At 36.9% G+C, this 16,812-nt stretch overlaps 1 protein-coding gene across 2 annotated transcripts in view; it reads right to left on the reverse strand.

The window, feature by feature from the left end:
* Positions 1 to 289: 289 nt before the first annotated feature.
* Positions 290 to 16,812, reverse strand: part of RSPO2 (R-spondin 2) — a 111,240-nt gene continuing 94,717 nt past the window's right edge. Inside the window, exon 5 of one of the 2 annotated variants that reach the window (XM_061373400.1) lies at positions 290 to 2,379. In XM_061373400.1, coding sequence (XP_061229384.1) covers positions 2,270 to 2,379 — 110 coding nt within the window. In that variant the 3' untranslated portion in view covers positions 290 to 2,269. The remainder of the gene's footprint in view (positions 2,380 to 16,812) is intronic. The other variant, XM_061373401.1, reaches the window with a different exon arrangement.

Raw genomic sequence — 16,812 nt, forward strand, 5'->3', positions numbered from 1 at the left:
TACAGGAGGGCACTTGCTAGAGGTGACTTCCTTGTATCTACACTCTCAAAGAAACTCTTCAACAAAGGTGACTGGAACAAGAGAAATCAATGTATATTGAATGTACAGTGCCTTTTCAAACATGTAAGTATCAACAAAACAGATTTTTGGAAAATCCTCAAATTTTCCACTCCAGTGGGAGAAAATCTGCATCCACACACCTACTCTAATTCTTGTACACATATGCTTATCTAAAGGAATATGTTCTTTGATTTAACAAGGACCGAAAATATTTTACTCAGAATCTTGTTGGCATAATTTTATTGTATTTTGTAGCATTCTTTTTATGACATGCCTAATACACTTGTCACCACTACTAGAAGGATTGTATGAGGGCATTCACTGAACTTACAGCCAAATTTGATGACCAATAAGCAAACAGGCAGCTACAGTTCTTACTGTCTTTTTTTTTTTTTAAGTGAAAATTTAAGGTCCAAAATAGCAGCCCAGGATCAGAACAATTTTACTGTCCTTAACATTATTATGTTCTAGTTAAATATGAACATACTCTAAATGAAAGATGGCCAAGTCAAAGTCCACAAGCGACTTCATGGAACATTCATACATGCCTAACCAGTGCACATTTTTGTAGAAACACTTGTCCTAGCTTAATATGGATATAGTTGTGCTTATAGTTGCTGTAGTTTCGTAGTTTATATGTGAAGCATATAACCCAGAAAACTGAGACTTGTGGGATTTTTCTGAAGTGTATGCCAAGAGTCTTGTAAGGTTCTGGGGCCAGCTTTACCTTTTCCTTGATTTCTGTAGGTCAAATGCAAGTGTTAGCCCTAGAACCGGAATAAGGTATCTGACAGCATGACAGCCATTTTAGTGTGGGCTTTTCCCAGCAGGTATTCAAAACCTTCTTTGAATGCAAGTCCAGTAACGCTAGATTACCAAATTACACATCCTGAGTCATTTTGACTTCGTACAAAGAAAATCATCTCCACCTCTCCCTCCCAAACCCAAACAAATACCAGACGCAGATTAAATTTGCTGAACTTCTACAGATAACTGGCAATACTGGGACACTGGTGTTTGCTATGCTTTTGAATGACTGAACTCGCATAGCTGTTTCTTGTGTTTTTCCCCTATTCGTGTATTTGTTTGCTGTATCTGACTGGATGAGGACTAAAAGAAATAAAACCTTGTGCATTATATTTGAAAAAAAAAACTACACATACAATCTTAGATACGAAGAAATTTCCATATAATTTCTCTTCTGACACTCAAAACTTCTATTGTCATAGTGCCTCATCTTATAAAAAGTTACACTTCTTTTTCTGAGACAAAATACACCAGGACTGAGATAGGAGAACAGAAGAGTGGAAAAGATTTGCTGTTTACTAGTCTGGCATGTCTATTTCAGAGCTGGCCCTCTCAATGAGAGGGTCACTACAAGGTAGTTTAGCCATCTGAATGTGCTTTGCAAATTCAAAACAAAATCCAGTTTATAACTGTTGAGAAATATGAGAAGATACTTAAAACATAGTAAAAAGTAAACATTTACTGGATTATTTTAAAGTATATTACTAGAACCAACAAGACATTACTTTAAACACGTATAAAGTATTATACATAAAAATGCATAGATGTACAGTAAATATGTTCATTTATATGTAGACAGAGTAATATGTACACATTGAGTCTGTTGTGCTTCTGTAAGTCTAAGCAGTAATTCCCACGTTATGTTGTCTTAAAGCAGTTTTATTATACAACTGTTTCAATGTAGCAGGTGCTGAGAACAGTGTACATTAACACTAAGTAGGTAAGTCATATCTATTTACTCTTGAAACGTTCAAATATAGGAAACAAGAGCCATAAATGCAATAGTACCTACACCTTCAAGACTTCCTTCTTTTTTTATTTAAATATGCACAAGTCCGCCTAATGGTGATACATAGATTTCTTTCCTGCTTCTGTTCCATGTCAACATGTTGACAAGGAACCCAGGACAAAATCTCTGATGCCCTTCAGCACCACTTCCACTGACTGAACTCAGTTAGCTCCTGACCTTGAAGTCTTCAGGACAAAAATGACAAGAAAAAATAAAATAAAAAAATATATAAATAAAACAAAGAAGCTTGTGGACTTTTTTTACTTTTTCACAAGGTATTTGCCACCAACACTGTCAAAGCAGCTGAATCATAGTGCATCCATGGGCAGGAGCATATAGCAGCTTTTGTGCACTTTGCAAAAAAAAAAAAAAATATTAAAGGAAATCAAGTCTTTACTGGCTTGTTTTATCTGTTGCTAAAAAGATGCTGTGCTGCTTCTGAGCTCTTTCCATTAAGTTCTTTTTCTTCTTTTTCTTGTCCTTTGTTTTTGTTGGCCTTCTCCCTAAAAAAAGGAAAAGCAAATAGTATCAATGAGACAACTAAGTAAAGAATACAGAAGTGACATTAGGCTGTAGCTGAAAAACTCAGTGGCATAGATATTATCGATGGAGACTGTAAAGGTAATCCTGGCTAATGAGCTTTGATCATCTGTGAAAACAGAAGTTTTCAATGTGATACAAGAGGAAGCAGGATCCCCAACTGTCATCACTTTTCTACAGGCACATTTCACTGGTATGAGTAACCATGTTGATGTAGGTCTCACTTTCGGCAGAGTAACTCACGCAAGCAACGTTATGCAAGTGCCTCGGGCCCACAGCCAAGCAAGTACATAGACTCCTAACTCACTGAAAGCTGGATACATGCCTTAGACCCTTGCGTAAGCTTGCTTGAGTGAGTAATCCTATTTAAGTCAAGTCCAATACATCTATGATTTCAATGAGAAATCAAGCATTACAGACCACGTATTTGGTTGGATGTCATCCTACATGCTTTGGCTGAAACAGTGCTGCCTTTGTGAATAACTGTTGTTACTGCTTCTTAGTGCGTTCTGCCTAATTCTCACAGCATATTACTGTGCAGAAACAAAAATTTCCTTGCACACTTCTTACTATCGGAAGTTCACTGAAAAATAACCAAAATCGGGAAATCAGCATCAATGCATCGAAAAAAATTCTCAGGCTCCTGGGATGGAAAATGTTTTCTTTCTGTTCAGTTTGAACAATAAATCTTCATCTTTTGCAAGTCTCAGCAAAGATATCATGGACTGAAGAAATGTTAAGTACAAAGGCCCTTATTCAGTAATGCAAGACCTTTTAAGTACATGCTTAAATACTAGCAAGTCTTGTAGGATTTAAAGAGATGACTGAATGCTGTCTGGAGTGAGAACAGCATGCGTTTTCTTGGCAGTATCATATACTGAAATATGTGATCAATGGTAAAAAAATAAGATTATTAATCTCTAAAGCTGCTAACTTCATAAGCTTTCAGGAGAACTAAATGAACATAAGAAGACAGTGAAAGGAAATTGAAGCAGCAGACATAAAAATGTGAAAAAGAATTTTTCATCTACATTTTCAGTACATTATTAATTGGGGGAAATGTTTGCCAGATTGGCTTCTCTTACTTCCATATTGCTCTTTAATTAAAAAGCCCAAACCAGCATGAAGCATTTATCTCTATTTGATAATAGTACTGAATAAACCAGATTCTAAAAGTATCGAAAATTATCATTAATTAAAAATGTCGGGTAATATATTTCAGATTATATATCTGTAATATGCCATTCAGAGTACAATTTGCTAGGAATTAATGGAATACTTGTATATAGAATAGGACAGGACATTAAGGTAAAGAGCACGAGTTTAGTTCGTATTAAAATCATAAGGGTCCTTGGAGTTTACTTCTGCTTCTCATTAAAGTCTGGAATTAACGCTACTATGGCATTTTGCCATTTTTAAATCTAGTTAATCCTACACAGTAAAACCTCAGTCTAACCAATCATTAATCAAAGCAGCTTTTAAGTTAAAACTCTTTAGTAACACTGTATCTAATGACTAGGCACAGGTAATGAGGTCAGAAGGAAGGAATACTTGACACAAAATAGCTTTACAACAAGATGGTTTGAATTATAGAGATTTCCATTATTTTCTCTCTTTTTTTTTTTTTTTTTCTTACATGATTCTACTATTTGGGACATTGTAAGGCAGAGAACTGGGATGAATGCATAATTCAACGCTAAATTCTAACTTGCACTTTAAAGATCCTATTTTTTAAACCAAAACTTCAAAATACTTACTGAGAAAGGAGTAGATGAGGAGAAACAATTTGAAATGAGTGACCAATGCTGTTGGTCAATTGATTGTCAGAAGACCAGCAGAATCAGTCAGAGCTTTACTGGAGGTTTGCTCAAAGATCTTACTTTCCGAGGTTTTTCACTGTACAAACTCCACTCACTGCCCCATTTAGTTTTCTCTACAACCTCCTCCAGACAACTATAGTAAAGAGTAACTTCTTTACTGTAAGTTTGAGGTAGTGAAAGACCCTATTATTTTTCCTTAAAAACTTTGAGATGCACAAATAAAATGGCCCACAACCCACTTGGTATCTTTGTCCAGGCTTTACAAAACAGCTTCTGTAACACAAGCATCAAATCAAACAGCCAAAACCCCCATACAGTATCTTTAAAATAGACATGAACTGGACTCAGAGATTTGACATGCCATTGTGCTATGAACACATTATGGTGCTTCTGCTGCTCTACAGCAATTGTCCCTGTACCTGCTTTTGCCCCAAGGCACACCAAAGACAAATACCTTCTTTTACACATGCCATGGAGTAGTAACCTGAGGCAGCACCACCAAGCTGTTAATATCTGGTAATTTGTTCTCTTGTGAGTATTTTGGCTGCTCACTATACTTCCAAGTCCCCTGTTGTATAGAAAAAGTTTCATTATTTTCAGGACAATGCTAAATCACACAGAGAAAATCCAGATGGCTGGCAATGCTGAGTCCTAAATTCCAACTGTTATTTTAACCAGAAAACTGAATATAAAAGGTATTCTTGGCTAACCATTGGTTCCTATATTGTTACTAGAATGCATCAGAGATTAGAGATTAGCAAGAAAAAAGTGACTGTAAAGATTAGAGAGTTCAAAGTATGCTCCTGAAGTACACACTCCTGAGAATTTTAATTAAATACATATTTCAATTACAGTGCTTATTTTTTCATCAGAAGCACAGTGAACAGAAGTAACTTCTGAATATCTTGCTACAGATGTCATTTGAAGAACAAGATGTTTATGACACAGAAAGTAGATCCTCAGAGAGGATCTGGGAGCCAAACTCTTCCAGTTCCCCAGCTGGAGGACAGTGGGGTGAGAATAGGCAATGGAGGAGATGCTGCCCTGGCGATGAGATGGCAGCGGCTTCCTCTGCTCTGTGACATGGGCTGGATGTGGAGAACCTCATCTGCAGAGAGCCTTGCATGGCCTCCCCCATACCTCAACACGTGCAATGCTCCAGAGAGCAAGAGCCCTAACCCCAAGCCCTTCTCTCCCTAGGAAGCACCAGGACTCTGACACGCTATAAAGTTGTGTTCATACATTGTAATGTATAAGGCCTAAGAAAGACCGGAAACTTAGCTGGGTTCAGTGTTCAATTATCCAGCAGATAAAAACCTTAAAAGCTTATTTATCATTCTGTACCTCATATTTTTGCACAGGCTACTTTACATAAGCAAGACTGGCAAAGCCATTCATTTGAACCCTTTATTGCAATATTATAAAATTCAGTTTTCCTATTTGTTTCAAAAATTACCAATGAGTTAGTCCTAATTTTCTAAGTAACTTATCACAATTTTTGGTATCCTTACAGTGTTATTCATTAAACTTTTGTTTGGATCACCTGGTTCTGATAGATGGGTGGGCAAGTAATACAGTATGCTATGAAATCTTCTCATTATTGAACAATGTACCACAACTTCTGAGGGTATGATTACATATAAGTAATGGTATGGTATCATATAGGTAATAAAGCAGTTTCAACATGAACTCCTGAAGAAACATCATGATAATATACACAGCAATTGTCTGTAGACAAGAGTGACAGCTACAGAAATAATTATTTAACTTGGCTCTTGCTGGATCTTTTTTCTTGTTTTTGTACCATTTGACCAGTGTTGCTCCTATAGCTGCTGTGTGCTGGTATATTAGACACTTGGGCTCAGTTTGATGGTTGTCTCGTACCCTGAGTATGAATGTGTTTGTAAATACTGCATGCTCCTTCTGGGTGGATCCACGTGGTCCCTTCAGGATATGTACTACCTGGTTCAGAAGGAGCCTTCATCATGTTCGGTCAGATGCAAAGGCAGCTTTCTCCAGACAGAATTTGGGCAGCAGATTCCTAACACCCAAGACCCTCCTGGTTATCCAGAACTAAAATGCAGCAAATGTATTCACAGGGACTCCCAGCTACATTGCTTGAGAACGTTGGCTCAGACTGAGAGCATCAGTTCAGAATCTGAAATGTCCTTCACCTGCTGTATAAACACTGCTGTATGTACTGCTCTTCTAACAAAATCTATCCATTGCAAATTTCAGCAGATGGAGAAAACACAGTATACATCCACACGAGGGCAGCAAGGATTTAAACTTAAAACATTTCATTCAGGAAAAAAAGGCAAAAACTATTTGCATCCTTATTTCATAGTGCAATCACCTCAGAAATTTTAGGTGTTCTTACACACAAATTATTACCTTAGAGACATCAGAATGTTTAATACCCCCTTCTTTATTTAAAGCATTTTTCTCTTCTAGTGATGATTACTGAATAATGGGGTTTAGATGTCCTGCCCCTTCTGTGGATTTTCACATGCAGAACTTTCACTGCATGCAGTGAAGGCACCATGGTTCCTTCTTAAATACACCTTTTAATATTTTCTTCCCTTTCATTTGTCCTTTTAGGAGCTAAGTGTTGTACACTTGTACATCAGTCTGTGGCTGCAGTTCTACCATAGGCCCCACGTGTGGCAGAATCCCATCTGCATGTAAAATAAAAAGGTTATTACACTCAAGTCACATCACTGAAGGATGGGAGACACCAGGGAACTAATGACAGCACTAGAAAGATGACAGAGATACTCAATGATTAACTAGCTACATCAACTCAGGCGAAAGATAGCAGATGTAAGCTGCTGTAGGTGCCCTCTCTGGCAGGACAGCTTCTATACTACTCAGACCCACGAATGCCTCATCATTCACTCCTCATTTACACCACACATCAAACTACACATAAACAGTGACCGCAAAAAATTCCAACAACCAACCAAACAAAAGATTCAGTCCAGAAATTACTCCCCAGAGGTAATTTGTTTCCTGGGGCTTTCAGTCAGGTTTAAAATTTTGGATACTGAAACTTCCAGAGAAATGTACAAATTGCTCAGAAATCTTAGGAACACACACTCAATGAAAGAAAAAGTTCCCCAGTTCTACAAAGTCAACTTCTTCCTAAAGCATGATTTATGAACCAGCACTGACAAGTGGCCCACAGGAAGAGGATGCAAAGAGCTTTAATAACTTAGAAAATATCATGCTGTGGGTATCTCTACCAATGTTACCACAGCTTTCCTGAGTTAGTTTGCATGGAATTTTTTAACACCATTAAATTAAGGCTGAAATTGGCTATGCTCAATGTTAGCTACAGGAAGAATGTGACTTGGGGGAAATTGGCCATAGTAAAAGAACATTTTGGAGGACAGAAAGACATTGGGACTTGGATGGTGATGCTGGCAAAGTAATAAGGTTGAGGAGATGTGACAGAAAGGGCCAAGTGTCAGAAACCATTTCCTTGTTTTCCTGGGTAAATTTCTGATGTCATTTGAAGAAGTTCTGCAAACACATTTTTGCCTCTGAAGACAGCAGAAGTGATGGCATAATCACACAGAGTACATCAGCTGCCCGCAGTACCATTTCAACTTACAAAATACCAGAAGTTGTAAAGGTGGGTCAATTAATGTTTGCAAAGCACTGAAACACAGTAACAGCAGAGATCATAGAAAAGTAATGAATTATTTTATCATTCCATCTTCATTTGCAAAGGTTGAATAATGTTGAGCAAATGAGGTCTTAGAACAATTACTGAATAAAAACAAGGAAAAAAACGTGCCATAATTATAGACTTTCTCACAACTGATACGAAGAAGAAGCAAATGAAAGCACTTCTTCAGCTTTGAAGTGCTGGAGTTTGCAAGTTTTCTGGTCTTCTTTTGTACTTTTTGGTGCAATACTAACAGCTAATGGTATAAATTATATGTATTCTCAGCCTACTGAAATTAATAATAGAAAATGAGTTCCCTTATGTAAATGCATCTGATGTTTTTCACACATTCTTGTCTATTTGATGTCAGCTTTCCTGATGAAAATCAGGGAGATTTCTGTCTTGAGTAAAACTTTCTAATTTCTATACAGGTCATTGCAAAGGAACTGGTAGTGCAAAACTAACCTGCATGATACCATATTCAGTTCCTGAGGCCCAGAATCCTGATACTTTATTTTCAACTTAATAATTTCACATTTCTGAGTAAATTATATGTCAAACAACCAGTAACACTGTGTTTTCTTGGTGTTTTTATACACCAGACAACAGCTACTGAGATGAAAGCTGAGTTAAAAGAATCAAAGAATGCTCCCTCAACTAACAGAAATATCAAATCATCTCAAGTTTCTGAATCTTAATGCCACTGGCTTTTTTTGCTTTGACATATCCACTCAGAAATAAAAGGCTTTACTATTTGGGGCAAGAATAAGCAAAGTGAGGTACTCTTTTTCTCTCAAAGTACACACCTACTTTTCACCTGGCCTGAATACAAACTAACTAAGCAATACTAAAATCTGATATTCTTTCCTTCTGGAAAATATGAAGTATCATCAGACACTGTAATTTGTTTAAGAAATTCTGATTACTCCACCAAGAATAGAATTTACATGTCATAGCCTACTGAGAGTTCAGTGGATTTTTTCATCAACTTCAGGGCAAATTCACTGGGAAAAGTCATCTTACATTGCTGAAATGCAATGCATTTCCCACAGTGCAGTTTTCCAACGTATACAGTAGGTGGCAGTGAGATATTAACTCAAAACTGGTTTCCATTTCCATCATTTCAAAGAATATGTAGTACCCATTATTCTGCTAGAACATAAGCTATTCTATTAATTCATGAATACAATAAGTACAAAAAATAGTCATACATATGAATGCAGAGAAGAAAGAGGGAGAAAGGACACTAAAAGAAGAAAACTAGCAAATTCAAGTTGACATGGAAACACTCAGAAAACTCTGATAGAAGACCTACCTAGAATCAGAATAGTTAGGGTTGGAAAGGACCTTAAGATCATCTAGTTCCAAACGGACACCTCACACTAAACCATATCATCCAAGGCTTCGTCCAGCCTGGCCTTGAACACTGCCAGGGATGGAGCATTCACAACCTCCCTGGGCAACCTATGCCAGTGCCTCACCACCCTAACAGGAAAGAATTTCCTCCTTATAGCCAATCTAAACTTCCCCTGCTTAAGTTTTAACCCGTTACCCTTGTCCTGTCACCACCTACATTTACCTGTATAGTATAGATTTTAAAATGTGGGGTCCCATTATACTTTCAGTCATAGTGGTGTAAAAACAGGTGGGTCTCCATTGCAGTCAAAATGTTTATCATCTAATGTAGATCTAGCTCAGAATTCAAAAGATGTGAATATCAGTTGCATGCAGGATACTCACCCTTCTTAATCAACACCGTGTCAGATCAGATGCTTTGCAAGCAGAGCCAAACAAAATATTTCCAATGAAAAGTCTGGGTTTGTTTATTTTCCTCTTTCACAGTGCAATGTAAAGCAAATTTCAAAAAAACACAAAATTATTTATAGCCAAAAGCTCACATACACATGTAAATGCATTTTAACTTCATGGGCAACAATAACAGCTAAAAACTAATTGGCTTTGAACTTCTTTAGGTTTGACTGGCCATTAATCTGACTTAAAACTCCCTCTGTCCAGTTTTCAAACCGTATTCTTTATTTTTCTTTCATTTCTCCTTTTTCTAACCAATTTAATTAATTTTATTTTTATCTCATCGTATAGGGAATAGAAAATAAATTCTATTGAGACAGTATTTACCTGTAGCACCCGCAAGGTTTAATTTCATGCTAGAAATTGCATTTTGTTCACGGGTGTTTTACAGAGAGAGACGTATTACTCTGTAGTTTATTTATTTATTGAGATTTTTTTCTTCTGTAAAACACTATTTATTCCTGTTATAAAGGATTTTTCTTTTTAAATTCCCCTTATGGATTCTGGTTAAGAATGGAGGAACAATTTTGTTCTAGGCCCTTCTTCTTTTTTCTTTTTTTCCTTTTAACTGAAATAGCTTAAAATGCAGTTTCAGTTATCACTTCTGCCTCTCTTCAAGTGTTGCATAGGTAATGTTACTGAAGTTCAGTATGAAAAGAGGCAAAAGTGAACACCTGACAAAGTAATAAAGTACAATCGAGCAGGAACACTCCTACTGAATAACAACTGAAAGGGAAGATGAATGTATTATTTCTAATAATATGATGTAAGTTGATTACCCTCAGCATGTGCATCAGGAATGGTGCAGCAGAATAACAGCTGCACCTGCGTTACTCACTGTTATTCATTTGGTTTATACCCAAGAAGGTGCTGAAACAGAAGGTATTCACACTGCCTACCTAAATTTGGTCAGGTTAGTCTCTGTTTATTCATAACTACATTGGTGTATACTGTGTACACTTTTCCCTTCTCCTCCAACATTTTTCTCATACAGTGTGATGCATGCACACTTGTTCTCTTCACCAAACCCGCAATCAGAACTGCACTCTATCCATTATAGCTTCTATTATCTGTTCTTTGGTCATGACGGAATTACTGTCTTGGGTCTTCTAGTTAGGATATTATCTTTTCTGACATTTCCCCTCTGCTGATGGATTGCAGCACAGTCTTTATACCTAATGATCTAAACTTAGCTTTCCGGACTTCCCTCTACCTGTACATCCCACCTACACACTATGGCCACAGACTTCTCCAGGGTCCCTGCATTACTAAATTAAACAGTATTAAAGAATATCCCTCAATCATCGGTCATATTTTCACCTGGGGCAACCCCTGCCTTTTGAGGGAAACACAACAGGCCATTGCTGCTCCTGCAGGTATGTCCCTGGCATGGGAGCTCCGAGGAGAGCAATTAACAGTGCCAGACGTTTAGTTAGCAGCTATGAAGACAGTCACTGTCTTTGTGCTGTGGCCAGTCAGGATTTAAAAGATGTCCCGAGTTACATGGCTTTATCCATAAATGTATTACAGTAGCTTTCTTGCTCGCTTAAAGAGAACCACTTTCCCAAGACTGCCTATGAGGACCTAATATTTATATGCATGCCAGGCTGTAACCACTCAGTGCCACTTCATATAGTAGCTACAGGAAGCTTATTCACTGTCAGAAGCTGGAGAGAGGGCATTTCGCATACTAAATCTTATTTGTTTCCTAATAGTCACACAACAGTTTTTCACTGATATTAATACCGCACAGCCATTCATGAAAAATGGAGACATACAGTACCCAATATGGCACTTTACCTTGCTAAAGCTTCTGTTTGTGCACTAGTATCATCAAACCACTGTCAAAACTGTAGAAACACCTTTATGGCCCATGGAACTTTTTTGGAAGTCTGTTGTTTATACTGTCTACTTTAAGATGAAATAAGGAACATAAAACCACCCAACTGGCTTCTGCTAACTCTGATCTAGACCAGCTTTTGAAGCTCTGCTGTTATCTTTGGAAAAGGAGTGCACAAGGAGTTCTGCAAGGAAGCTAAAAGATATCAGGATGATGGTCCTCCTGCTGCACCTGAGCCTGCCCACTGCCTCTGCAGGAACTGACAGCACAGCTCTCCCAGGATGTTAAAGCTGTTTTTTCTCCACTGCAAACATGCCATGGAGAGAGCAGCAGAAAGGAACAGCTGGACTAAAAGGTGAGTTTCTACTCTTCAGGGGAAAACACAATACCCTCCCTACCCCAAAGCTGGTATTCAAACAGGTACACAACTACCATGTGTTCATCAGCACAGCGTGTAACTTTGGTTTTAAAGGAGACCTATTCAGACTAAAATATCAGATACCAACTGTTTCATGCTGCCTGTCAGACTTGGCCTGGAACATGACAGAAAAGCAAGTTGTATGACCATCAGCTCTTTGTAGTTTTGTCTATTTTATTTCAAAAAGAAGTACCATTAACCCTATTTTCATTTTCATGTACCATGCACCTAGAGCTTTGCTGTACTCTAACTCCAAGCCTGGCCGTGATTCTGGCACACACACATCTTGAACTCTGGACCATGACACTGTAAAACCAGTCACCATTAATTTAAAACTACCAAATGAATTTTCTTCAGACTTCATCATGGACTTTTTTTCTGAGCGTTTTAGCAATGTTTCATTCAACTCTCTGCATAATGCTTGACACAGGAAAAACTTTGCACCCCCATCTCCACAACACCCCTTAGAGGCAGCTCCTTAAATGTCCCGGTGTTGCTCTGAAGTGTTGACTAAACTTTTCTGACCAACAGGCAATTAAGGCTTAAACATGAGCTGGTGGAGGACAGGAGGAAATATCAATAAATTGGGATCAAGGACCTAAGATAAACTGAGTTTAAAGTATTATTTTTTGGCTTTCTCCAAAGCAACTCATAACTAGACCATGGGGCCACCTAACTTCCCCCCTCACTCTTGCCCTCAGTGACTAAATGGGTGCATACCACTCATCATTTTCTTGTTCCATGGAAAAATTATTTTGCTTTAAAAATATGACAGTTCACAGGTTTCAGTGAATGTGTTGCAAAATGCTTAATTTATTTGCTTTTGGTATTTCAGATATTGAGTTATTGATTGGCAAATTTTTCTTTAATATTAATCAGAATATAGCCTTTAACAGCCAAAAGCAGAAAATTCAGCCTGGCACGCTTGGAGATTTTCAAAGTAAAAAAAGTCACATTTGAAGACAACAAATGAGGTGGTTTCAAAGTTATGATTATTTAAAATGGAAATTCATGTAGAAACAAGCAATTTACGCTGTACTTTCTTTAGGTTACGCTCTACAATGTTTCCTAATAAATTCAAGTCTGCATCAGATATAATGTATCCTATATTAAATTTTGCTGCAGATGCACATGGGATCATAGTAATGACAAACCAGAAGGCAAACAATCTGATTTCTCAAAGCTTATTATTAGACTTAATAACATAAAGTGTCTTGTTTGCCTTGAAGCCAGCTGAAGCAGTTATACAAAATTAACTATATCAAGATTTTCTCAAACTGGTATTCTTTTTCAAAGTTTATGGATTAAATAATAAATCCAAGATAGTAAAATTAGATAATGCATGTCTCTAAGAATATTTACACTTTATATTAATAGCATTGAAATATGTTTTATTCCTTAAAATTGAAGATGATACAGTGATTACAAGTGAGAAGTGGGTGTCAATAGAACCTCCAGTGAGATCTCTTACATACATATCAGAAATAAAACATTATTCTCTGTTGCTGAGGCTACTAGCTTGCTGCAGAAACAAATCTGGTCTAGATCTGAAGGCAGGAGGAGATAGAGGATCCACCACTTCCTCTGGTAATTTTCCCAGCAGTTAATCATTCCACCACCAGAAATCTCTGCCCAATTCCTAACTTATATTTTAATACCCCGTTAGTACTTCTCATTGAGCCTTTCTGTCCTAAATCAGACAATTCTCTTCATGCATTGTAGATAAATCTTTGCTTGTCCATCTTTCTGAGAAATTAAACATATGGAACTCTTTGTGTAGTCTTCAAATATAGTTTTTGACTCTTATCTGCAGTTTCCATCTGAACTGTCTGATCCAATATCTTCTATAAAATACAGGTCTCAGACTGGATAGATGCCAGAGTTCTTCTCATACATAGGATAACGTTGATTTATTGTGCTTTTTGCTTATTACCAAAGTTATATAGCCAATAATTACATTTGAAAATTTTCTTTCTACATTGTAGTGGACTCGTGTGACTTGCTCTGAGAAATTCTGATTTTTAGATGCCATTCCTCATCCTGCAGGTACACATTCCCTGTTCTGTAACTCTTCGATCCTCCAGGATAACTTTACATTTAATGAAAATTAATTGGTTTTGAGTGGGATCACTTTACAAAGCAGCCTGAATTTTTCTTTTGGTCTAGAATATTGTTTACCTTTATCCTCAGATTATTTATTTGGAAAAAAAATTAAAAAAAAATATATGTATAATTGGCTGAAACAAACAACAATGCTTACAGGACTACACTAAGACCATCACCACTTTTTCCTAGACATTCAGCCCCTTTGTGCTTTGAATTTATATATGGTGAAGATAAAACTTTATAGATCTGTAAAAGTCCCAAGTCTGAACATTTTTGAGTCTGATAGTTAGTCCTCGCTATGACTTCGGTGACGGTTCTTTTAGCTTCATCTCTACAGCTGTAAATACTAATCCAAAAGGAAATGACTTTTTCACATATGACCTGAAGAACAACAACAAACATATTTTTTCCCCTCCCAGAGGTGACACTGATTTGCTAGGGAATGAATGCTCTGCAGCATCTCTCTTATACCAGCCTGTTCCTGCAGATGGTCTTAGCCCATGAGGGCTGTCCTTCCCCCTCATCTATGCAGCAGCTGGAAACAGCCTTGGCATCACATAATGTAAGAAGCAGTATAACATGATATCTAATAATACATGCGTAGTGGACAAATTAGGTTGTCTTCTTATCCTGATACACATCTGCAAGAAAGAAATCACTAAAATCTCCACCATCAGTTTAAACAATCAGTATAAATTATCTTGAAAACTGAAGTTTCTTCCTGCATAAAAGTTTTAAAGTATGCATTCACTGATAAAGTTCAAGAAAAATGTGTGGGTGCTTTCATAAAGAGAAAAGGAAAAAGAATATGCAAAACAAACACAGCATGTAGCTTAAAGACTACTTGCCATAAAAGGCTTTTCCTGACTGGAAGTTACAGTTGTACTTAAAAAACAGATGTACATCAAAGACTGTTGATTAGAAGCACAGAGAGAAGTAATTATCAGGTTTTTTGTTGGGTTGGGTTTTTTTCTTTCAAAAAAGAAATTCTTTATTCTAATACCAATAAAAGCTTAGTATGTACAGAATGATTCTATGGGTTTAATTAACCATATGAAAAATATAAATGTATGTGCTATTCCTGCTCCACATCATCACATTCTTATGGCTACTTTGGGTGAGCTTCTGATGGGTATGAGATCTTGTCTTTGTTATTTTGTAATAGTATTAAAGTCATTGCATAACTGAAATTGTTCGAGATCTATTTATTTTTTTTGCTTAGAAGTGCCTGATGTTAACAATTCTTTGTGGAACAGAGGTATTTCCACCAGTAGATACAGAGGCTGGCAGTCATAGTCCGTCCGACTGTATGCCACTGTGGGTACAGTAGCACAGACCACAGACCTTGCTAAACTGGTGGTCAGCTGCAAGGGCAGCTTCTCATTAATAAAATACAAGAGCCAGAGCACAGGTTTGAATAGTACCTTGAAACACTAGCAGGATTCCTGGCATACTTCTGACTTGTGCCAACTATTACTTCTCCCAGAATGGCACACTCCTGTCTGCACATTCTTTGCAGAAGATGAAAAGATGATAAAAGACCCAGACCCTTTGGACCTCACTGATTTCAAATTAGCAGCTGTTTTTCAAACTGAATATTTTTTACAATCCTAATTTTAGATATTTATGTGATAAGCCCCTGGGCTGGAATAGATGGTCCTAAAACTCATTCAAGTTGCTGTGGTTTCACTTGGTAGGCAGCTGAACACCACACAGCCCTGGCTTGCTCCTAAGGGATGGGGGAGAGAAGTGGGGAAAAAAAGGTAAAACTCATGGACACAAATGTATAAACCTTGGCAACATACTTGAACTGGCTGATACTTTTTTGAATGTTGAAAGGAACTATTTATTTGAACCAAGCTAAGCTAAGTGATTATCAGCTTCTCACGTTGAAGTATAGTTGATCTCTACTGAATGTTAATTATTTCATTATGTTAGCAAGTACTCATTTCTTGGCCAGTGCCTTCATCACAATCTATTCCATGTGTTGATTTAAACTGTCCTTTAAGATTAATAGGGGGTGACAACTGGATCATTTAGGGTGTGACATACTGGTCAAATTAGTTACCAGTATCCACTCAATCGTTTATTTTCTCTACTGAGACAATTAATCCACTATTACAGCCACTTCGCTTCTAACTCAGATTGGAAGGTAGCATTTTCTTCTTGACATTTTATGGCTTTAACAGATTCCTTTCAAAATCCTTTTTGAATTTATTCTCCTTCCAGTTATGCTTAACATCTTCGTTTCCTTCTGTGTACCCAAATAATTACTTTCTCCCTAACACTATCCAGTTACTCTTCTTTAACCTTCTTTCCATGCATACAGGCTTTGAATGTGTGATTTCTGTTATTTTCTGTGTAAATAAACTTCAAGTAATAGTTCTTTTCCCAAACCTGATTCCAAAAAGAAACACAAATTACTAATATGCAGTCAAGAATAAATGTTTGTAATACAGAATAAACCTTTCTCCTTTGTTTACCTTATTTTAATTAATAATACATTATTATATTAATTAATAATAATATTAATTATGCAGATAATTAAAATCTGCACAATTACATAGATTATTTGTTAGAACTCAACAGTGTTATAGTTTGTCTCTATCACAACTACGGAAACGTCCTAGGTAAGAGCCACAAAATATATAAACTCATTTCTCTGTGATGAACATTCACAATGTGCATTAATAGTTATTTATTCTTCATTAACTAAATGGAAAAATACCG

The sequence above is a fragment of the Neopsephotus bourkii genome, unplaced genomic scaffold (assembly GCF_033783945.1).
Source record: "Neopsephotus bourkii isolate Nb327-2 ecotype Australia unplaced genomic scaffold, CSIRO-AGI_Nbou_v1 NB_1630, whole genome shotgun sequence".
Lineage (NCBI taxonomy): Eukaryota > Metazoa > Chordata > Aves > Psittaciformes > Psittacidae > Neopsephotus > Neopsephotus bourkii.